This window comes from Nannobrachium achirus (genome assembly GCF_963921795.1).
Source record: "Nannobrachium achirus genome assembly, chromosome: 10".
Taxonomy (NCBI): domain Eukaryota; kingdom Metazoa; phylum Chordata; class Actinopteri; order Myctophiformes; family Myctophidae; genus Nannobrachium; species Nannobrachium achirus.
Window position 1 is genome coordinate 47,004,967 of NC_137819.1, and position 22,982 is coordinate 47,027,948.

The 22,982-nt window shown below is 42.5% G+C and overlaps 1 protein-coding gene across 3 annotated transcripts in view; it reads left to right on the plus strand.

Annotated features, from left to right (window-relative positions):
• The first annotated feature begins 1,990 nt into the window (after nucleotides 1–1,990).
• Nucleotides 1,991–22,982, plus strand: part of tbc1d5 (TBC1 domain family, member 5) — a 33,395-nt gene continuing 12,403 nt past the window's right edge. For all 3 annotated transcript variants that reach the window (XM_080735674.1, XM_080735675.1, XM_080735676.1), the window contains exons 1-15: nucleotides 1,991–2,085; nucleotides 6,811–6,865; nucleotides 7,743–7,861; nucleotides 12,844–12,904; nucleotides 13,066–13,174; nucleotides 13,889–13,978; nucleotides 14,787–14,861; nucleotides 16,591–16,658; nucleotides 16,803–16,905; nucleotides 17,906–17,994; nucleotides 18,584–18,634; nucleotides 18,888–18,957; nucleotides 19,185–19,357; nucleotides 20,125–20,267; nucleotides 21,773–21,879. In XM_080735674.1, the coding sequence (XP_080591800.1) occupies nucleotides 7,762–7,861; nucleotides 12,844–12,904; nucleotides 13,066–13,174; nucleotides 13,889–13,978; nucleotides 14,787–14,861; nucleotides 16,591–16,658; nucleotides 16,803–16,905; nucleotides 17,906–17,994; nucleotides 18,584–18,634; nucleotides 18,888–18,957; nucleotides 19,185–19,357; nucleotides 20,125–20,267; nucleotides 21,773–21,879 (1,239 nt within the window). In that variant the 5' untranslated portion in view covers nucleotides 1,991–2,085; nucleotides 6,811–6,865; nucleotides 7,743–7,761. The remainder of the gene's footprint in view (nucleotides 2,086–6,810; nucleotides 6,866–7,742; nucleotides 7,862–12,843; nucleotides 12,905–13,065; nucleotides 13,175–13,888; nucleotides 13,979–14,786; nucleotides 14,862–16,590; nucleotides 16,659–16,802; nucleotides 16,906–17,905; nucleotides 17,995–18,583; nucleotides 18,635–18,887; nucleotides 18,958–19,184; nucleotides 19,358–20,124; nucleotides 20,268–21,772; nucleotides 21,880–22,982) is intronic.

Genomic DNA, 22,982 nt, shown 5'->3' on the forward strand with positions numbered 1-22,982 from the left:
AATGTGTTTAAAAAAATCGGCCTGAAGGTGGCGCTAAATGGGACAGATCCATGTTGATGAGATGAGTGTAGACATACTGTGTACCGATTTGCGTGATTTTAGGGCAAAATATGTAGGAGCAGTGTCTCTGTGTAGCGATTTGCGTGATTTTAGGGCAAAATCTGTAGGAGCAGTGTCCAAAAATGTGTTTTAAAAAATAGGCCTGAAGGTGGCGCTATATGGGACAGATCCATGTTGATGAGATGAGTGTAGACATACTGTGTAGCGATTTGCGTGATTTTAGGGCAAAGATTGTAGGAGCAGTGTCCAAAAATGTGTTTTGCAGAATCGGCCTCATGGTGGCGCTAGAAGAGGGCCATATGAGAAATGAGAGGTGGGGTCTCCGCGCCGCCGAGGCGGACGAATAGGTACCGGCCCCGGCTCTCCCGGTCGCTCCTAGCCCGAGTTAAGGCATTTTATGTGAGCTGCAGTGGAGGGGGTCCTCCCCTGGGGGCGCCACCACTTTTGCATCCGTTCTGGAGCACCAGGAGTCGGTGGTCCCCGGGAATTCCCCGTGAGCAGCCCCGTTGGGGTGGCCTTTTTTGCACATTTGGTCATTTTTTACACCTGGGGGTCCCCCAGGGACCTGGGGGTCCCTGGAGCTCCGGGGGTCCTTCGAGGTTGTAGTTTGGCAGGCAAGGAGTTTGTATGGAAATTTTGGCATGGATCGGGGCAACGGTGGCGGAGATATGAGTAGGGGGAAAGTGTGACGTGTGACGAGTGACGTGACGGAGGGAAGGACAGGCTGACGGCTGGTGGAGGTTTGGATAGTAGAGAGTGTAAAAGTAACTGCGACCTACTACGGTCGCAATTAAACACACTTATTGCTAACCAGCCATGGACCCCCTTGGAAACCCCTCAGGGACCCCCAGAGGTCCCCGAACCACACTTTGAGAACCAGCCATGGACCCCCTTGGAAATCCGTCATGGACCTCCAGAGGTCCCCGAACCACACTTTGGGAACCAGCCATGGCTGTACGTGTACCAGGCTGTTGTGAACCAGCCATAGAAACCCTGGGGGTCCCCAAACCACACTTTGGGAACCAGCCATGGACCCCCTTGTAAACCCCTCATGGACCCCCTGCCTGCCTGCATGTTGATCCTATTACTTGTTGGATGTTAGACTAGCCTACAGCTTTTATTTTGAAGTTGTGTACCATGTGACTTGACACGTGGTCACGTGACATTCATGATGACGATTTCTTTCCTGGACTTGAAAATTGAATAATGGGCCTATTTTTTGTTTGTCGGTTCCAAATCAAATAATGTCAAAATATGAATCACACATTCAAAAAATTGAGCAAATTTTAAGCATTTTCCTGATTTTTTTGTGGGCTAGAAAATTGGAAAAATGGGCCCATTTTTTGATTGTTGTAATGGGGTAAGAAATTAAGAAATACCTTTTTCAAGATGTTTTTCCTTTGTCGGTTCCAAATCAAATAATGACAAAGACGAATCACACATTTAAAAAATTTAAGCATTTTCCTGATTTTTTTGCAAGCTAGAAAATTGGAAAAATTGGTCCATTTTTTGATATTCGTAATGTGGTAAAAAAATGAAAAATACCTTTTTTAAAGATGTTTTTCCTTTGTCGGTTCCAAATCAAATAATGACAAATATGAATCACACATTTAAAAAATTGAAGCATTTTCCTGATTTTTTTGCAAGCTAGAAAATTGGAAAAATGAACCAATATTTGATTTTATGGGGAGCTAGAAAATTAGAAAATTGAGAGAAAAATGATTTTTTTAAATTGAATTCCTATTGAAAATCTAACGATACTTTAGTACCCTGACCTACGGTGGACTTTTCATGTGGTTCTATTTGTACACTGTCATGGTTAAGGGGAGACCTTGAAATGTGAAAGTTTTAAACACTGCTCAAGCATAGCGGTAAGAGCAGACGTCATCTCCCCTGTCACGTGACGTCTCAGCTGTGCTTCAGCCTGTACATCCGCCTGTATGGGAGCAGAGTGTTTACAAATCACTAGACACACACCGACACAGACAGGCAGCAGAATGGGGGAGTCCTGCAGCAACGCAAAAGGTACCTACACACCCTCACCGAAGCTCCACGCTATTTCATGGATATGATTGTGAACAGCCCCAATAATGTCCTGCCGTGGCTGTGCCGCTCTCCAGCAGCGATGTGACGGAAGTATAGGCCTTCTATGCGGTGCATGGGTTCAGTCAGTGCACACTACATACAGCTTTGCTAACGCTAGCTTGTCAGCCTCCCAGGGAAGTGATCATGGACATTGTCCTCCTCCTCCTGCCATCTTATGAAACAATTCAGTAGGAAATGCTGTTTCTTTGCTACGGCTCAAACACAGCCTCACAAGTTTCTTTAAATAACTTCTGTTTTCGGGACAGCTATAGGACAGGTTGGAGTGAATGGTTGTTTTTGCGTTGTGTCAGGCTGTCTGTCTGTTCTAAATGGACACCCCTGCGGATTACTCCCGTCTATTTTACATAAAACTGACATTATTCGTGTCCTCTCAACTCATAAATGAGTAACTTAGTGTAAACATATATATGCCCTTTCATATGCTAGGATGTGAAGTGTCAAAAATTTCATTGTCGAACATTGTATCTGGTTTGCCAAAGGCACCGTGCAGGCAGTGTTTTTCTTTTCTTTTTCTTTTTTTTACTGTTGTGGACAGGTCCCATGACGGCTGCCTGTGTGCAGAACTGTGCACTCAAGCCTTTCATCTTCTTGCAACGAGGCATTTTCATGACACAGTTGTGTGTAATGAGAAACTCCGTTTGGTTACACATTTAACCAAATTGAGCTGTTGCATGGGTCCATTTGGTTACATTTGAAACCAAAGGGAGTTTACGCATGGATGAATTAACTGTCAAACACTGAGAATTTCTGTAGGTGTTCATAATGGCAACAGTCCGCCATTCCGAAACACCGCTATTCCGAAGCAGGGTTAGGGTTAGGGGTAGGGGTAGGGTTAGGGTTAGTTAGGGTTAGGGTAAGGGTTAGGGTTAGGGTTAGGGGTAGGGTTAGGGTTAGAAGTCAACGTTCGGAATAGCGGTGTTTCGGAATGGCGGGGTGTAACCGTTCATAATGAGACCCACCAAAATACTGCACACACACACACCTGTAGTGACTGGCCTGTTGAGAAATAGACTCGAGAAGATTACCATGCTCAGACTGTTTGTGATCACCATTTATTGTACTTAGGCGAGCCTTTATGTATTTATATACTGTAGTAGGCCTACTGTATATATAAAGGAACCTGCTACCTTACTTCCTTTTTATGTAGATGTTTCCTTTCGTGATGAGCATACGAAATCTGTTTTTAGTCCAGGTGATGGACAGAAGTTTGTACATGCTAAAATGCAAGGAAATTGATCCCAATACTTTGTTTGCTAGTCTAGCATTAATATGTACTGTATAACCCATTTAAACATCAATGCAGTCAGTGGTAGAGACAGGCTGCTCTTAGGATTCTTGTCAGGTTAAAGTTCTGAGCCTCCTGGGTCATGTGACTGAAGTCAGCTAGGCGGTAATTGCGTGCTGAAGTCGAGGCATGTGAGTTTGTTTAGCAGGGGTGTCTCTCTCTCTGTCTGGCTCTGCTGGTCTCTCACTCTGTCTATCACACTATATCTCTCTAGCTTTCTGCCATCACCTAACTGCCAATACCCACTTATTTCATTGGCACTGGCTGAATATCCCATACAATCTTAAGTGCATGTTGGAACACAATACTCTCAATATTATTGTTTTTATTTTGATGTAGCCTATCTATTTATTTTCAAATTTGCGCCAATCTCTTATCTAGACTAGCAATCTTTGAGATGGAACAACAGTCTGTCATTGCTAATGATGTTCGGTCATTCTCAGTAACTACTGTTGGCAGTTTTGTGATCTGATCACTCGGGGTACTTCAATTAAAATCAATTTTAATTGAAGTCAATTTTAATAATCTGGATTTATTCTCAGTATAGTTTAGCCATTGTGCTTTAAGGTCTGTGTCCTACTGTATGAGGGGATTCATAGCAAGTCGATGTGTTTTTTTATGGCAGTTGACCCCTCTCAAGTCATATGGCTGCTATTTTGTACCATGGTTGATCTATGACGAATGTCTGGCTGCCTCTGTCCGTTGAAATACGTCTATTGTGTGGTTAGCCAGCAGTGCTGTGCTGACTGTTCTGTTTCACATTCACAGTCCTAAAGTTGTTCCTACAGCTGCAGTGATTTGAGAGGGGAACTTAGAGTGCCTCCAGGACTCTCAGCTGATCCACTGCTCTTGAATAATCTCTGCCATCAAAGAATCTCTCCCCACGGCCCAGATGAAGCGGAACATAGCATAAAACTCTGTAAAGTAGTAATCCACTGATCTGTTACCATTTGTGGCCCCTGTCGACGCTGGGTTTCTGTTCCCATTGGAGTCCCAAAACGAAACATTAAGTAGGGATCTGAGTGTGTATCGCACGTTTAACAAGACCCAAGTCAAGTTTCGCTTTGCATGTTTCACTGTAACTTTTTTTTATCCATTTGGTTTAAGCTCTTGTCGATAAAGTTCACAGTAAAGGAAGTTACATCATGTACACTACTGTTGCATATTGAGGTGTCTCCTTAGGAAGAAATCGAGGTGCTAGGCTGTGTGATGTAAATTGACTATACATTTTTGTATGCTTGCATCTAAGTATTAGTATTGGTCCTCCTCAATAAGCCATAACATAATAGCTATTATGAAAAATGTGCTAGACCTAGGCTATTAGTGCCCTGGAGTTGTGCATGTTGACAGGTAAATCTCAGCAACATAACTTGTACCTTGCCTACAGTATGGATGAGAGCTTGATGCAACGTTATTTGTCTATTGATTTATTTATGCATTTCATTATGTATTGATTTGATTATTTCATGAAAGATTCATGCTTTGAATTATTGAGGTGTCTCCAGGTAATATCTAGTAAATTATGCAGTAGTTAATTTGCCCTGATTATTATGTTGCAAAGTTTGGAAGTTGTTGCAGCATTATAGGAGGCTCCATTCCCAGACAGAACTAATGAATGCAGCGGAAGGCTGAGGGAAGATTTGCTTCAGGCGATAAACTGCAAACATGGCCAGCCCTGGTCTTATATACAGCACAGGAAGCATCAGGCCCTTGCACACCATGTGCAAGGGCCTGGGACATTCCTCTTCATAACTGGTAGTGAGTGATTTGGGAGGGTCAAGCCCTCCTTAAGCTGGTCTGAATGACCTTTTCTATTGTGTTTACTGGTACTCAGAGTTCGCAGTCTGCTGGAACTCTTTCACGCCTCAAAAATGCACAGTGATGATGAGTGCTCCTAGTGTGACTGATGATGTAAAATAAAATTTGCATTGTGGTCTAACTTAATTTAAAACAGTTGGAGCACAGTGGCATGTTTTTCACCTACCTTCAACATCAGAAGCCACGGACGCATGTATTGATATTGTGATATAAGAAATTGTCTGTTACCGCCTGCCGTCTCAATCAAATTTTGAGACCTTAAAGCAAAAGTATAAATGAATAAACTAGAAGGGTGTCCAAATGTTTTTTAGTTAATATCCTGCTTAAGTTGTTATATTTACTGTTTGAACAGGGGTGACAGAACTTTAGCATACAGCTGTAGCTTCACAGGAAATGTTTGGTTTTCCATGAGCAACAAGAAAGGAAAGTTATCATCATTGAAACAGTATTGAGCGAGCCTACCTACTTAAAGCCCCCAGGCCCCCCACTCCCATTCATATACAGTAATTAAAGATTATTACTCATAATTATTTAAGGGGATAAGGTTTTTAAAGTAGCCTTGCTCAAAAGCCCATAGACTTAAGGAACGCATATACGTCTTGGAGAAGAACTGATGTTCCCTATGAAAACAGGACCATACATTATGCATTTAAAATTATTTCCGTTTTCATGGCGTGTGTGCATGGCTGATTTATCGAGCGGTGCTACGTTAGTACGGCTAATAGGTTTAAGAGATGCCTTTGTTGTGTTATTTTCATAATTAATAAACTGTGGGGGAGGAGGAGGGTGCATAATGCTGAGTGGAAGCGTGCTGCGCTATTCTGCAAGGCCCTGTGTATTAGTCTAACCGCATTCAGAACCATTTGGAATGATCCCAAGCCTGGATAAAGAATGGGATGGGAGACAAATACTGTATTGGTTAACCTAGATTGCAACACTGCCGAGTGTTTGCTGGAAAAGTGTATTAGCTTTGTCAATCACAATGACTGATTTTCAAGGCATAGAGGAGTTAGCCAACAGTTTACCTGGCAAGACATGTTCTTTTGTATTTCCTAGCTGGCTGACTCTTGTAGCATTATCAGCATTGCCCATTGTCATTTTAGCTGATTCTATATTTGACTAGTGTGACCTGTTACCTACAGCTGTGCCGTATTGATAGGCCAAACATTTTGCTTGTGTATAAGATTAAAATCTGGGAGACAGAAGTATCTGATTCTTCTGATTCTGATGAAACCTGCAGTAGCATGACCTCTAGAGGCTGCTAATGGGGGTTTCTGTATTAATAATCATGCCATGATTTAGGTGTTATAACTTATATGTAACTACAGTGCAGTGTATTAACCCTAAAATGTGTTTTGAGTTTGTAAATTACTAATCTATTCGCACTTCCCACTTTTGAGTTTGTTCTCATTAGTAATGGCTGTCATCCTCCAGCATCAATACACAGACTGGTTTACACAGAACAAGGAACGCAAAGTTCTGATTTGAGTACTATGTTCCTCATTCTGAAGATGTTTCTATTTTTTCTCTCCTACTTGCAGACTAAACCTCGTCTTCCACAGAGTTTTGGCTGAGGAGAAACATTAGGCTGTGACGGTAAGTACTAAGAAGGAGAAGGACTATATGTACTTATATATATGAATTATTTTAATATACACAGGAGACAACCTGGCTTGATATTACAATGGAGAAACCTGACCACTGTTGCATAAAGAACCAGACTAATGTGATCCTCGTGCCAGGCCATGTAGTAGAAGTCCTATTAGCCTATCAGGATGAAATATACTGTATGCCTCCAATGCTTGGTCCGTCTTGATGACATGACTATAGAGATATTGTGTATTGTGTACCGATTTGTGTGATGTTCGGGCAAAATCTGTAGGACTAAATATCAGCAAATGTGTTTTGCAAAAATTGGCCTGCTGGTGAGGTGACGCTATAACAGGCCGATGTGAAAAATGGGCCACTGGTTCTACTCTGGCCTCCAAGGAGTATGTGTGCACAGTTTCACGCCGATCGGTCCAACGTTGCCAGAGATTAACTGTCTCACACACACACACACACACACACACACACACACACACACACACACACACACACACACACACACACGCAAAAGGACGCTCAGATGGACAGGGGCCTGGCAGAGACGGCAATCAATTTCCAAATAAATAGCAATTTACACCAAATGTAAATTAATAAAACTCACAGATTAGTTTGGAAAGTGAAGCAATCATATGGTGGAAAGCTCTGAAGGGAAACGTCCTCCTTCTGCTTGTGCATGGCAGTAGCATCCTCGGATCCTGGTCCCTTTTTCTCAGGTTGACCACGTATAAGCCCTAATTATTGTACAGTGTTGTTGAGTGGCGAAAATAGCTGATCTATAAGCTCACATCCCAACATCATGGCCAAAATAGGGATGCCAGGTTGAAAGTTTGTGTAATTTTTCTCTCGTCCTCTCATGTCCCACCAGGTTTGGCCGGGTCGCGGTCATGCAGCACCCCAACTTCGAGACCCGCCACCCGCTCCTGACAGACGAGCAGCAAGACATGGGTTTCGACCCGCTCAGCAACTTGAACAAGACTCGCAGCCGTACGTACAGCCCCTCTTGACCTCTTACACACAACGGCAGAATTACTTTATTGGACAATATAGATGGAGACTCAATAGATCAGTGTAATGAAATATTGTGCAGAATTACAAAATGGCAGAAGTAGATATTGGTTCACATATAGTACAGAGGTAATGAGGCCAGACATTTAGTACAGAACGATAGTATGATTCTATTAGACAGTAACATTACATACATTCAGCTCTTAGCTTTTTTTACAGTCAGACTGTCACAAATTATATCCAGGGTGTACAGCAGTGATATTCAACTGGCGGCCCTCGGGCCAAATTCCAGCCCCAGCGGAGCCTTCTTGTGGCCCCTGGAACATATTCCATATTCCAATGTAACTTTAAAAGGCATGAATGCATGTATGAAGCAGGTCACAATAAGTTACCATTGTTGTCAGTGGTGTGTTCTAGATTCTTTCGGAGGATATACGATAATGCCGACATGCCTGTGGTCGTGGTTATGCTTGTGCGTTTACAATGGATGAAATGGAGAGGGCTAAGCTTTTTTTTTTTTTTTTTTTTTCAAAACATTCTGCACGTCATACTACAGTTACAGTACGTATATAGCGTAACGCGGTAGAACACACCACTGATTGTTGTGTCCTATATATATAGCACATAAAACAAGCGGTTAACCACAAACACGGTCTTGTGGCCCCCGACTTCAAGTACTTTAGGCAGTAATGCCTTATCTAGTTGAATACCCCTGGTGTACATTACTTGCAGGGAGCCAAAGGGAGATGTTCCTGCTACCTGCACTGTACATCTCCATGCAAATTAGCAAATGGCGCAGCACTATTCCATGTGCCTGGAGTCATCCGACAGCAGTTGTGCGCAGGGCACCAAAATAGGCAGCAGCAGCCTTGGGTGGGTGCTTGTTTCCATTGTGATCCGGGCTGCTGATTTCCTAGAAGAAAATGTTACAGCTGTGCATGTGTTACACAGTAGCTGTGGTATCAGATGAGCCTATGGCTCCAATTTTAGAAAGTGATTGACATTAGGAGAAACCATCAAAACCAACAACAACACGATGCAGGATTTTTCAAAGTCAATTGTTTTTATTACACTATATACAGTATACAAGTAATAAAAGCAGGAGCTGTAGGCCTTCGGTCCTGTCTCTTTTGGGGGGAGGGTCACCTTACAGAAAAATCCAGGGTTAAGATCCATTAACAAACTGCAAGATCAGTCATTATTTCCACAGATACCACCAGCATCAAAAGCAGAGTAAAGTTCACTTCGGTCTCTTGTGCACGAGAGGGTTACTTCCCTTTCTAATGGGGGCCCAGTTGGTTACTGCGTATGAGCACTTATCAGAGGTCTGTGTGCATCTCTGCGTCCAGGAAGAACTGAAGTCTCTCTTTCCTTCTCCCTTAAATGGGGAGAGATAGATCAAGCCCGGCAGCTCCAATAGGAGACTGCATGGGAGTCATACGTTCATATCCTGCTAGTGCTGTTGTTAATGCTGTGCTGCCCTTCTCACTGACTATACACTGGCATTCTATGAACTGCAACTCAAAATAGCAAAGAAAATCATGCACACAGAATCTGTAAAATATCAAAAGGAATATCACAAGGCCAACTGCAAACACAATTAGTCTGTCTGCATGACACATGGAGCTAATACTGGGTGTCTGTTTTTTTCATCCAGACAACTTGAAGGACACCAGGAACGGAAGAACCATTTTTTTTACTTGCCCTTACGATTATATCTCTGTTCTAAGTCAATAATGTATTGCGATCTGCTATGGAAACAGAACTGTTCTTTGAAATGCAATCTCTCTTCCCTCTTTAGAAACACTTCTGAGTCGGTAGTAATTATAGAGTACCAACAAACAGATAGCCAATTACCATTGACAGCCTTTTTAAGGAGGCGCCATATTGGATGGGCCTAATATGAAATGCTGTGTAATGTAATTAAAATGCTTAACATCAAAACCTTCCTTTGAGCAAAACATGCTATTAACATACCATCATTATTTATCTGTTTGTTGACAGTAGGATCAGCTACTTAAATAGTAGGAGGAGTACATCCCAAAAAGGTGATTGCTAAGGTCTGCATACACACTTACACAAAGCTGGGTCAGTTGGCTCTCTCTTAGTATCTTCTCCATACTGACATGTTGTTATACTGTTGTTACTATTTGCACTTCCCGGGCAGGATCATTCCATCCAACTCATCCCATAGAGATTTACAAAAATATTTACATCAAATATTTTAAGCCTAGAATCAAGCCATCCTATATAAATATTTTAGGAAACTAAAGGAAAAATTCATGGACGAATGGACTATTTTAGTAAACCACGCTCACTGCTATGCCCTGGCCTATAGTACACCATTTAAGGTTACACAATTCTACAACGATATTCATTTCTAACGATACGGTACAAATTTAAAGGAGAATTTTGGCCCAGAAGACGTACTTATTTGGTCCCCCAAAAGACGATCCTAGGTGTTATTTTTTCAAAACAAGCCATATATTCCATTTTGGCTCGATGTGTTCTACCCGAGCAGGGCTTCAGACAGGAGCGATCGGATGAATTCTTAATCCACTTATTTTTCTCCCTCTATAGTCCTTATTTTCTGCTACATGCCTGCGGCACATAATGCCATGGGTCAGTATGCATTGTTTATTTCCACCCAGCTCCGCCGTTATTGCCATAAAGCCGCTGAAATCTTGTGTCTCATCGAGTATCTTGCGCTACTTCCGTTCTCAATGCAAGTCAATGGGCCCCCGGAAGTACTGCAAGAGATTCCTCACATTTATAGGTAGATGAAGTGTGTAGTGACCACATATCCTTTTGTTAAAAAACACTTTTCCCCATTTGTGTAAGTCACTCTTGGACAGACTGAAATACGATAGACGCTTGTTGCAGCTTGAAGAATAGATTGTCCACTCCAGGTTTGTTTAGGTTTCAAAATTAAAGTTGTTTTATTCTTCTTTTTACAGGGATTACAGGGATTTAAACTGGCAAAAATGTAAAGAAAAACTTCCTATATAAGAAATATAAATATTTAAATCTCCCGCACAGCATGCGACTAAGGTCTAAAGACTGTTGCCTCTCAGTCTGTCATGCCCACTGTGTGACGCACCTCTCCTTATAAGGAAGGCCTGCAGAGGGGTTGAGCACAGCCATTAATGCACACACCACAATAGAGGGCCAATAAATAAATAAATAATATGAACTTAGAAATTGGCTCCTACAAAGTGTAATGAGTGCGTTTTTGAACCTCTGTGCTCTGCCTTTGGAAAAGTGTCCCTGTGGGCTACAGGAACATAACGGTTTTGAGAATGACAGACAGATAATGGGAGAAATAGTGCTAGATAACTTTAAGCACCACATATCGATCTGAGATAATCAATCACAGTCTGACTCCTTTGGCCATGAACTGTGATTGGTCTACGTTTGAGGGGACAGACAGACAGACTGACTGACAGACAGAAATAAATACAATTTTGTGCACTTTTGCACATTTTATGGATATCAAATGGATTTAAATGTACATACCGTGATCATGAAAGTATCTTGGATGACTGTATTACAGTTATACCACCCCCGGCCCAAACAGCATAAATTGTTCAGGGTCGTACAAAATAAACTAGAAAAACCACTGCAGCTTGAAAAATAATTTAAAATCAGTGTAACCAGCAGTACAAATGTCACAAGTGTTGAGAATTGTTTTAAAGTCTTACATTGCTTTCTTTAACCACTGTAGATTCAAGATTCAAGAGGGTTGTCACTCACTAGTACAAGTACAAGCAATGGAATGTTTGTGTGGCTATGCTAACAATACGTTTTAAGAATGACAAATAAAGACTCAGTGGCTCTCTGCTTGGCGAAATACTATCGTCATGTCCAGGGGGTGTACATCAAGCTGCCTCACGCTACAGAATCGGGAGATAGGTTTCTGCCCTATGGGCCTCATAGCTCAGCAAGGCGTACTTACAGTGTAGTGCAAGTATACAATTTCATGTTTTGTGATAAAGGCCACTTGAATTATTGTCACTGAATGACATGGCACATGCTCTTAGGAAGTGTAATAATGACTGGCAGAACAGAGGTGAGTGAAAACGAGAACAGGGAGAACAGGCTGGATGGCATGAGAGTGAAACGAAGAGAGAAGGCGTCAAATGTAGAAGACCATAAGTGCGAGTCATGAATGCATCTGATGATGGCTGCAGGCCTTGTACGCGTGTGTTTGTGTGCATGTGTGCATTGTTCAGCCGATGAATATTAATGCTGAGAGTCCCAGCAGACTGTTCCACTCCTGTAGCTAATGTTGACAGACAGCTCTACGAGTAGAGTGGATGTTCACCTGCAGGCCAAATTAGACTTATTCACCAGCTACAGCAACGAACATGGAGCTTCTACGTCTATCTTTCTATCTCTATCTGTCTGTACCCCCCCCCCCCCCCCCCCACCCAGACTACAAGTCAGGAATGAGGGACCCCTATAAATATTAATAGATCAATGATTTTGTGTGTGTTCGGGAATGTGGGCTTTAGGGATGGGACAATAAGCGATATTATCGTTTATCGTGATAAAAAACACACACGATAATCGTATTGTGGAGATTTAATTTACCGTGATATCGTCCTCCATCATGCACTAGGATCAATTCACCTTTTATTTGTTGGGCTGCATATCCGGTACCATTTAAACCCTCTATTGGTAAAACGTACTTATAATATACGTACTTGATACAGTCTTTTTTTCATTCTCTATCAAATCTCTTTTCCAAAAAATAGCCGATCTACAATGCATTGTGAGCTTCTAGATCGGCTATTTTTTGGCAAATGTTCCACCCCAGGATAATGGATGTTGGGGATATTTTGAGTATTGCGATAATATCGTAAATCACGATTTCTTTTGTCACAATGATTGTGATATGAAACTTTCATATCGTCCCATCCTAGTGGGACGATACACATTCATGCTTGTGTGTCTTGCAGGAGGAGGCTCTCTTGATAGCAGCACTTACTCCCAGTCTGAGTCCACTTTCCTGTCCTATAGGTAAGAGCTTCATTACAATTCACCGGATAACAATGAGAGGCAGAACTCATTCAAATCAGACTGAGATGATCGCTCTTCTCCCCTCTCTTCCTCTTCTCTCGTCCTCTCCACACTCTCTCCTCCTCTATTATCTACTTTCCACCTCTCTTGATCTCTGGCAGGAAAGAATGGGATGACTTGTTCCTCCACAGTAATTACCTGGCCCATATCCGGCAGGCAGGCCTCAATGGTCGACTAAGGAGCAGCCGCTTCCGCAGTGTGTGCTGGAAGGTACAGTAACTGTCAAGCAGATCAGGCGTCTTTATCAGGTTTGATTAGAAGGGCTTTGGGTTGTTTCTCCTTCTCATGAGAAAGATTGACGAACACACACACACACACACACACACACACACACACACACACACACACACACACACACACTTGTTTTGTCCACCACTGTAGCCAGTGATGTAACAGTCATGAAACTGTTACCTGCTGCTTTATCAAACCGTATAAGCAATAGGACTGGCCCCAAATATACCAGTGTTTTGGTTCACCAGGTTGCTCTTTACACATAATGTAGTCAATATTCAGATGCTTTCATTGCACAGCCACATCATGTGTGCATATAGAGTAGTGTATTCCACTCCCATGTTAATCTTCCACTGGCAGCGGGTGTGGGTGTTATGGTTATTGTTGTTTTTGAAAGATGTGATTGACTGTAGACTGTAGAGACACAACTTACTGTAGTTCATTAAGTGAGTGCTGGCTTCTGCAGGGAGATAATATTCTCACTGCAAATAACCTTGCCTTGATGTACTTTTATTATACTTAGTAACTTAGAATGAAGATTCAGATATTTGTTTGGAAAATGCTCAGAATATCCAACACTTGAAAAAGAAAATCTATATCCAGGATAGCCCTAATAAGTAAGTGGAGTGACCTCTAAAAGGGAAAGTGTCTCTGTGGTTTCTAGCCAGTGCTGTGCTTGTGTTTTTCTACCAGCTGTACTTGGAAGCTCTCCCGGAGGACAAGAGTCAGTGGATCAATAAGACCAAGGAACTGCGGTCTCATTACGAGAAGATTAAAGAGACTGTGAGTGAGCCTGTTGCATCACATTCTAACTCCTCGCGTTCTGGTGCACAATAAAATCCCAGGGATAATTTATCGCAGAAGAAGAGTTAAAAAGGACCAAATGCTCCCTCGGGTCCATTTGGTTCCATTTGTACACTCTTCTGAGCTAAATTGACACTAATGATTTTACTGGGTAACATGAATCTGTGGTAAGGCTAGTTTATATGTGCAGCACATTTCAACAAGAAGGCAGTTCAAAGCGCTTTACATAAAACATTCAGCATTAAGACATCAAGGCTTGACCCATGGTAGAGAGTGATGGCTCCATATCAGGGGACTTCAACGTTTTCAGGCCAAGGGCCCCTTAGTTGAGAGAGAGATGAAGCAGGGACCCCCCACAACCTTTTCAGAGATTCAATAGTTGTTTGACATCACCATAAGTGTATTTTGGATTCATGTCAATTTGTGTTTTCAGATATTTAACCACTTGAACCGTCAATACAAATAAACTTGACCTTTCACTCTGTACTTAGTGTGCTCCTTTTCCCCTCTACACCAAACCTCTTTGCCGAAAATAGCCGCTCATAGATGAGCTTATAGATCTGCTACTTTCGGCTAAAGTGCTCAGAACATGGATGCTAGGGTTTAAGTGGTTAATATTAAGAAGGAGAAAACGTTTCTATCACTCAAAGATATTTAGAACCCCCTGTAGTAACTCTGAGGACCCCCTAGGGGTCCCGGACCCCCTGTTGAAGACCCCTACTCTATATTGTTTAGTGATTGCTCTGTGTGTGATTATTTTCTTTTCTTTCATTTGTCCCCCTCGCAGCACATCACAAACCCTCGCAAAGCTGCAGGTCAGCAGGATCTGGTGGTCAACAACCCACTCTCCCAAGATGAAGGGGTAAGCGTGTGTGCTTAACTCAGCGGGTGCCCACGAGGTGTCTACACGCCAATCTCTTTGATGTCTCTGGAGGCCCACGACACGTTGACGTGTTTACTGTATTTACAGTATTAACTTTAAATCTCACCGTTTGGTTGGGGCTGCGCCTGGATGTAGCCCATTAGCCGCTAGTCGCTTCGAGTCGACGCTGAGAGCATCGCACGGCCGTTTTTCTCCGTATACTCCAATGCATTTCCCCATCTTTAACGCCCTTTATCTCTGATGTTGGTTTTATGGCTAAAACTGTGGCGTGGTGCGGCAAAATGTCCAAATTTTGATCGGCAATGAACAGCTATGATCAACACTGGCCCATACAGTAAGTTACACAATAACATCCTCTCTGCGCTCATGTGACCAAGTGACGTCATGACGCATGCATTGACGCAGCAGGGCCGGATTCAATACAATGGTGGTGGGCCTGGGCAGCAAGAGGGGATAAATGGGGCAATCCAGTGGCACCCGATGTGTTAATAGAGTGATGTCGTCGTTTCAGCTACGTAAAGCTCTCGCCGCTTCCTGCTAGTTTCAAATGTTTTATTAGCCATTTCCTCCAACCGCCCCTTGCCCTTTAAGTCGCACAATAAAAATATACCAAGCAATGCTGTGTGTGTGTGTGTGTGTGTGTGTGTGTGTGTGTGTGTGTGTGTGTGTGTGTGTGTGTGTGTGTGTGTGTGTGTGTGTGTGTGTGTGTGTGTGTGTGTGTGTGTGTGTGTGTGTGTGTGTGTGTGTGTGTGTGTGTGTGTGTGTGTGTGTGTGTGTGTGTGTGCAATCACTTTGAAAACGGATGGGCGGATTTTCACAAAACCTGTTGGGAATGATTAACGAGCTGCCCTAATGAAATTAATAACATTTGGGTCTCTATGTTCAAGATCACAAGCAATGATCATAAATAATTAATAAAATAATAATACATCAAACTTATAGAATGCTTTTCTTGTTACTGCAAGATGCTTTACATGAACAGAACAAATAACACATTTATTATAGCTAAATAAATACCGGACACAAAAGAAGACTAAAAACCTGAAAAAGAATATTATTAATAATTAATAATAATGGAACAGTAAAACAAAGGAAATAGGATTAGTCGGAGAAGGCAAGACTGAAGAGGTGGGTTTTGAGGGCTGTTTTAAAAGAAGAGTGGGTGGGGGGCTACACTGAATCTGACATGGTTTGCCCTCGAGTTCCACAGAGAGGGGGTGGCAACTGAAAAAAGCCCTTCACCCCAGGTTCAGTGCTTAGTCCTGGGGAATTCTATCAAGGTCAAGTCAAGAATGGCAGAGTGGATTGAAAAGCTCACCCCCCTTTTCTCAACCCGTTTGGGTCGAGAAAGGAAAAAAGGTCAAGGTCAAAACTAATGACTAACGTAATCGGTCATAGATCGGGAACAGAGAGACCCAGAACAATAGACGATGGTCCAGGCAGGGTGTGTGTGTGTGTGTGTGTGTGTGTGTGTGTGTGTGTGTGTGTGTGTGTGTGTGTGTGTGTGTGTGTGTGTGTGTGTGTGTGTGTGTGTGTGTGTGTGTGTGTGTGTGTGTGTGTGTGTGTGTGTGTGTGTGTGTGTGTGTGTGTGTGTGTGTGTGTGTGTGTGTGTGTGTGTGTGTGTGCCCTCTATCTGGTTTTGGCTCAGTGTCCCTCTGTCTGGTTTTTGTCATGGCTCCTTACCCCTCTCTCTGTCTCCTTCATCCAGAGTCTGTGGAACAAGTTCTTCCAGGACAAAGAGCTGAGGAGCATGATCAAACAGGATGTGATGCGAACGTGAGTCTCAACATCATCCATTGTTTTAGAGTTGTTTCCCCCCTCTACTATTGATGAATGCAAATGTTATTCCCCTCATCCATCTTTCCCTTTCGTCCTATCATCATATTGTGTGTGTGCGTGTGCGTGTGCATGTGTGTGTAGGTTCCCAGAGATGCGTTACTTCCAGGAGGAGGACGTGAGGACCAAGTTGACAGACATCCTGTTCTGTTACGCCAGAGAGAATGAACAGCTGCTGTATAAACAGGTATCCTCATCATCATCGTCATGATCATCATCATCAGCCACCATACTGGAGCAGCTTCAGGCAACCCTCCTCTCTCTCCGCCCGTATTGCTTTCTCATTGTCTCCCTCTCTCGGCCATTCTGGCATTATCACCCACTCTTATTCTCTCTGTCTATCACTCTGTTTCTCTCTTTTTCTCTGTCTCTGTGTCTATCTCTCTCTCTCTTCCTCATCCTCCTCTCACACAAAGGCCAAAATGTCTTCATTTTTTATGTCCTTACATTATGAAGTAATTATTCGTTGTGACTAATTTTCTTTGGATTTCCTTTGACAGTTTTCCTTTTTTTATATTTTTATTTTTTAATATGTAAATGATTTACTTTCAAAATGTATTTACAAGGTAGTAATTTGTCTTTCAACAACCAGTAAATCAGTAACTCTAGTAAATCAATTTTCTTTAAAGGTGACATGCAAATTAAGAATATAATGCCAATCTGAGGAGAGGAATGATTTGTCAAGCTGATTATTAATGGTTCCACTAACAGGTGCCAGGACAAAATGGAAGGCTATCCAATAGGTCCAGTGACTTTAGTGCAAATGAGAAGTGACACTTGGCTGGCTAGTGGCTGAGGGGGTCTAAATGGAAGCTGTCATGGAGGATTATAGAGCTTGTACATCACTGTTAAATACACACTGACCATGCTGGACCATATGTTTTGTCTTTCTCACCTTCCCTCGCTTTTGTCTTTAACCCCCTCTGTTTCTTCTCTCTCTCTCGCTCTCCCTCTCTTCTTCCTCCTCTCTCACACTTTCTCTATTTTTAATCTCATTCCCCTTCTGTCTCTCACAATCTTCATCTCTCTCTCTCTCTCTCTCTCTCTCTCTCTCTCTCGTTCTCATCCACTTCTCTACCTCTGTTCTCTTGCTTTGTTGTGTTCTCTGTCTCCCATCATCGGCATTTCTATTCCTCATTTTCTCTCTTTCTGTGTTTCTCTCTCTCTCTCTCTCTCTCTCTCCCTAGGGAATGCACGAGTTGCTGGCTCCCATAGTGTTTGTACTTCACTGTGACCACCAGGCCTTTCAGCACGCCAGCGAGACGGCCAACCCCAGGTCAGCCCTCCCACCCCACCACCAACTAACCAACCATCCAAATCCCTCATTTTGTGATAAGTTAAGATAAGCTTCATTCATCCTTGAGGGTAGAGTTGATTCTCTCATTAGCCAACGTAGATACCACAGCGAGAAGAAAGTCAAGAAACTCTTGAATAAATCCTCAATAAATTGAGCTTAAACAAATAAACTCCCTAGAGATGCAGCACAGTGTATATTTATACAAAGCAATCATGATAAAGCACATAGACTACCTGTACATTACGGAAAGATTGCGTGTACTGTGTACATGACTGAGATGTGCAGTTGTATAAATTATAGAAATTATTCATCATAACAAATGTTTTGGAAGTTAACAGAGCACACAATCTTTACATTTTCCGTACATATACTATAACAGTATTTATGATCTCCATGTGCATTCTTCAGCCTCCTGCAAAAGCGTTAAAGAATAAGGCAATTATTAAGGATATACTGTTTATTAGTCTTTTTGACTTTCTTTTGTTCTCTCTGTATTTCTTTTTCTCTCAATCTCTCTCTCCATCTCTGTGTCAACATGATGTGCATTTCTTTCTCTTTCATCCCACAGTGAGGAGATGAGATCTCTGTTGAATCCAGAGTTCCATGAACACGATGCTTAGTGAGTAAACTCTTTGAATGGACACAACTCGTTTAACTGTGTTATCAGTCATTTTATTACTGCAATGATTCTGTCTCTCCATCTTTCTCATGCCACCTCATTCTTTCACTCTCTCTAGCCATCCTTTTTTGTCAGTTTATTTTCTCTCTCTTCTTTCTCCTTTGCTCTCTTATTCTCTTCATTTTCTCTGTCTCATTCTGTGCACTCTCTAATTGGCAGTCTTTATCTCTCTCCAACTCTATCCCTTCTTTAGTGCCATGTTCTCCCAGCTGATGGAGACAGCAGAGCCCTGGTTCTCTTGCTATGAGAGAGAAGTCAGAAAGGTTGGTCCTAATCACATGCACCCTAGCATCTCTATTCCGTGTCCAACATTCTGTGAAAACAACATAATAATAATGATCTACAAGCTCACAATATGTTGCAGCGCGTGTGTACTGTTTTCAAAGTTGTACTGCTGTATAAACATTTCTCTTTGCTGCATGAGATAAAAACAATTGGATTGTAGGAACTTTGTGGCATGACAGAGCATTCTGGGTAATGTGGTCCACAGGGGAAGGAGGAGATGCTGACCACTATCCCGTTCGCCCGGCCTCAGGACTCGGGGCCCTCCGTTGCCATAGTGAGCAAAGTCAACCGTATCCAGGACCAGCTAGTGAAGAAGCACGACATAGAGCTGTACATGCACCTTAACCGACTAGAGATCGCTCCTCAGATCTACGGCATGTCAGTACACACTGTGTGTGTGTGTGTGTGTGTGTGTGTGTGTGTGTGTGTGTGTGTGTGTGTGTGTGTGTGTGTGTGTGTGTGTGTGTGTGTGTGTGTGTGTGTGTGTGTGTGTGTGTGTGTGTGTGTGTGTGTGTGTGTGTGTGTGTGTGTTAGTCTATGCCTCAGGCCTTGACATATTTCAGTGTATGTGCAATTAGCAACACGATAACACTTCCTGTAGTCTGTTGCTGTGTTAAAACAGGATCTTCAGATCATATGTTGGTAACAAGTTACATATAGTGGTACAGTAGATCAGTGGTTCTCAACATTTACAGGCTGCCACCCCCAAAACAAATCATATTTTAACTTAGGACGCCCCCACCCCACCCTTGGAGCACTAAGAGTTGAAGCTTAACATTTTGTATAACACGGTTCTATTGTGAAAATAGCAGATCTACGATACATGCTCACAACGCCTCACAACGCGAGGCCTTGTGAGCATGTAGATCGGCTATTTTCTCAATTTCTGCAATTTGGCCAATGTTTAATTTGTCATTTTAGAGGTATTATAAAGTCCTTAAATTGTCACTTTAGAAATGTGCAGAAACCCTCTATACACTTAAACTTCATGTTGGTTTGTTTACTGTTGAGAATGAAAACAATGTTGCACATTAAGTTAATCATCTGGGGACAGATGGCTCATCTATGTAAAATTTCTGAACGTTGGGTGACCATATATTTGTGTGTGTGTGTGTGTGCGTGTCTGTGTCTGTGTGTCCGTCCAGTCGGTGGGTGCGTCTGCTGTATGGTCGTGAGTTCCTCCTACAGGACCTGTTGGTGGTGTGGGATGCTCTGTTTGCAGACAGCATCACTCTAGACCTGGTGGACTACACCTTCGTGGCCATGCTGCTCTACATCCGTGACGCATGTACGTACAGTACAGTGCAGTATGCCCTTGTTAACGCTTTCTGTCTTCACCTGGGGTCTGATAAATTAATTAGCATATTGTCGTTGTCGGGTGGAAACTGGAAACCTTGTATGTCCAAAACCGTTCATTTTGTATTTATCATTTAAAAAATGAACTAAACTAGTGAAAACAGCCGATCTACCGCGAGGCCGTGTGCTTGTAGATCGGCTGTTTTCACTAGTTGTTTTCACTAGTTGTTTCACTACTTTTTTCACTACGAAAAAAAATATTTGAAACTTGGAGATACAAGGTTTCTGCCCGACAGTGACGATATCAACTCCTCTGAACAGTTTCAGGGTTACAGCGAATTTCATTCTTATTAATCTAATCTTATCTAATATAATCTGGAGCCCCCTCATTGCAGCTGCAGAGTTAATTAATCAATCAAATGTGATCATTTAGCTGTTGCGTACAACGTCAAACTCGTTTCGAACACTGTTTTTCAGAGGTATAGCAAATCTCATTCTTATTAATCTATTAATTCTTATCTAATCTAATCTAATCTGGAGCGGCTGCCGAGTTCATTAATCTAATAACGTAATGTAATAATGTAACTATTTTTATCAGACCGCTGACAATGTTGTCAGATGGGGGAGGGGGTTTTCTTGGTGAACTGTGTAGTTTGAGCCATTCATCAATCAAATAAATGGTTTTATTATTTACATAATTGAAATGCAACGCACATTTCCCTCTAATATGCAGCGCGAGTGCCTGTAGTTGTTTAGACCCTGAGAAGACATTCAGATCAACCTACAGAATGATCAGCCATTTCAGTGAATGTCTACGCAAAGCAGGTGGGCATAGTCCTGAACGAACTGGGGAAAGGAAGGGAAAAATGTTTTTTTTTTCCCTAGTCATATGAAATGGGGTTCTGTGGCCTACTACAGTATATCAAACTGGTAATCTGATTTCAGACTCTGCGCTGAGCTTGAGTCTGACATTGTCCCATTGACAAGAGATTTCAAAGGGGAGGGGATTTGAAATGTGAAATTCCCAATCACATGAGATCTGGTGGGAGGGGTTGTGTTTGACTTGTGTGTACACAAAAACATTCCCCCCCCTCCCCTCTATGACAGGCATCAAACAGGTCGTTGTCTTTGATGCTAACAAGGTGTGCAAAACCCCCTTTGAAGTTCAAAGGGAGCAATTAAGAGCTTTGGCTGATCTCCCACTCCCTCCACTGTTTCTGTTGATTTTCAAAAGTTAGACCCACCCCTCCTCCAAGGCTCCGACTCTCATTGGCTTGATTCTGCCTAAACCAGAGAAACTTTAGCGTCATATGACAACACCAGACCAAGAGAACCAGTCCGCTCAGAGAGTGGGCGGGTCTATGGGCTGGAGCCAGGCAATCAAACTGGGGGTCCTTGAAATTAAAAAGGTTTAGAACCACTGGTCTAAATGAGGACTCACACTGATGAGTATTTACCTTTTGGAGGTAATGTACTGTATCTGTCTGTGTCTTGCAGTGATAGCTAGTAATTTCCAGACGTGCCTGGGCCTGCTAATGCACTACCCTCCTGTGGGGGATATCCACGCTCTGCTACACAAAGCTCTGTTTCTCCGAGATCCTAAGGTAAGCCGCACCACCGCGCTTTGTCTCTCATTTAGCTAACCATGCGTTGGTTCACTCTTTGCTATAGGTTTTGTTTAATCACTCACTTTTTGACTGCAATTATTCCACACTCTCATGATGTCTCATTTAGGGCTGTCACAATTATTACATAATCGTTTAATCGCAATTATTTGAGGGAATCGCAATTATTTTGCATAATCGTCATAATCGTTTCCATGTTAAAATGTTAATATAGTTTCAAACACTTTCAAAAAGTACTGGAAATAGCAGATCTACAAGCTCAACGCGTCGTGATGCAACGTGTTGTGAGCTTGTAGATCAGATATTTCCACTAGCAATGTTCTTTTTTAAGTATAAAATCGTCAAATATGTCAGTAATTTCTTTGTATATTTGTAATGTGTCACGATTGCCATGTGCAACTTCAAAGCCTAAAAGCCAAACAGAAATGTAATTGTCAACGACAAATACATAATTAAATCGTTAATCGCTATTATTTTGGTGACAATTAATCGTCATATAAAATGTCATAATGGTGACAGCCCTAGTCTCATTCTCACTCTCTCATATGAACTGATTCACTCCCTCACTTGCATTCTTTGTCACTCACGTTCTCTCCCATGCTGTATCCCTCCGTCATGTGCCCTAACTCCAAAGTAAGGCCCACACACATACACATCCCCTCTGTGCATGTGTGCGTTTGTGTGTTGGTTGACCCTGACATACTTCTCCACATGCACACACACCATCAGTCATGGAGAGGGCGACAGGAGATGGAATCTCCTGTCGCCCTCGCCATGGCCACTGACGCATGCAGTCACCACCACACAATCTATGACAGGGGTCTTCAATGTTATCAGGCCAAGGACCCCTTAGTTGAGTGAGAGAGATGAAGCAGGGAGGGACCCCCACAACCTTTGTATAGATTCCATATAGTTTCATCGTTTGACAGCACAATCATCAGTGTATTTTGGATTCATGTCAATTTGTCTTTTCAGGTAGTTAACCACTTGAACCGTCAAACTTGACCTTTCACTCTGTACTAAAATAGCCGATCTACAAGCTCACAACGCCTCGCGCTGCGAGGCATTGTGAGCTTGTAGAT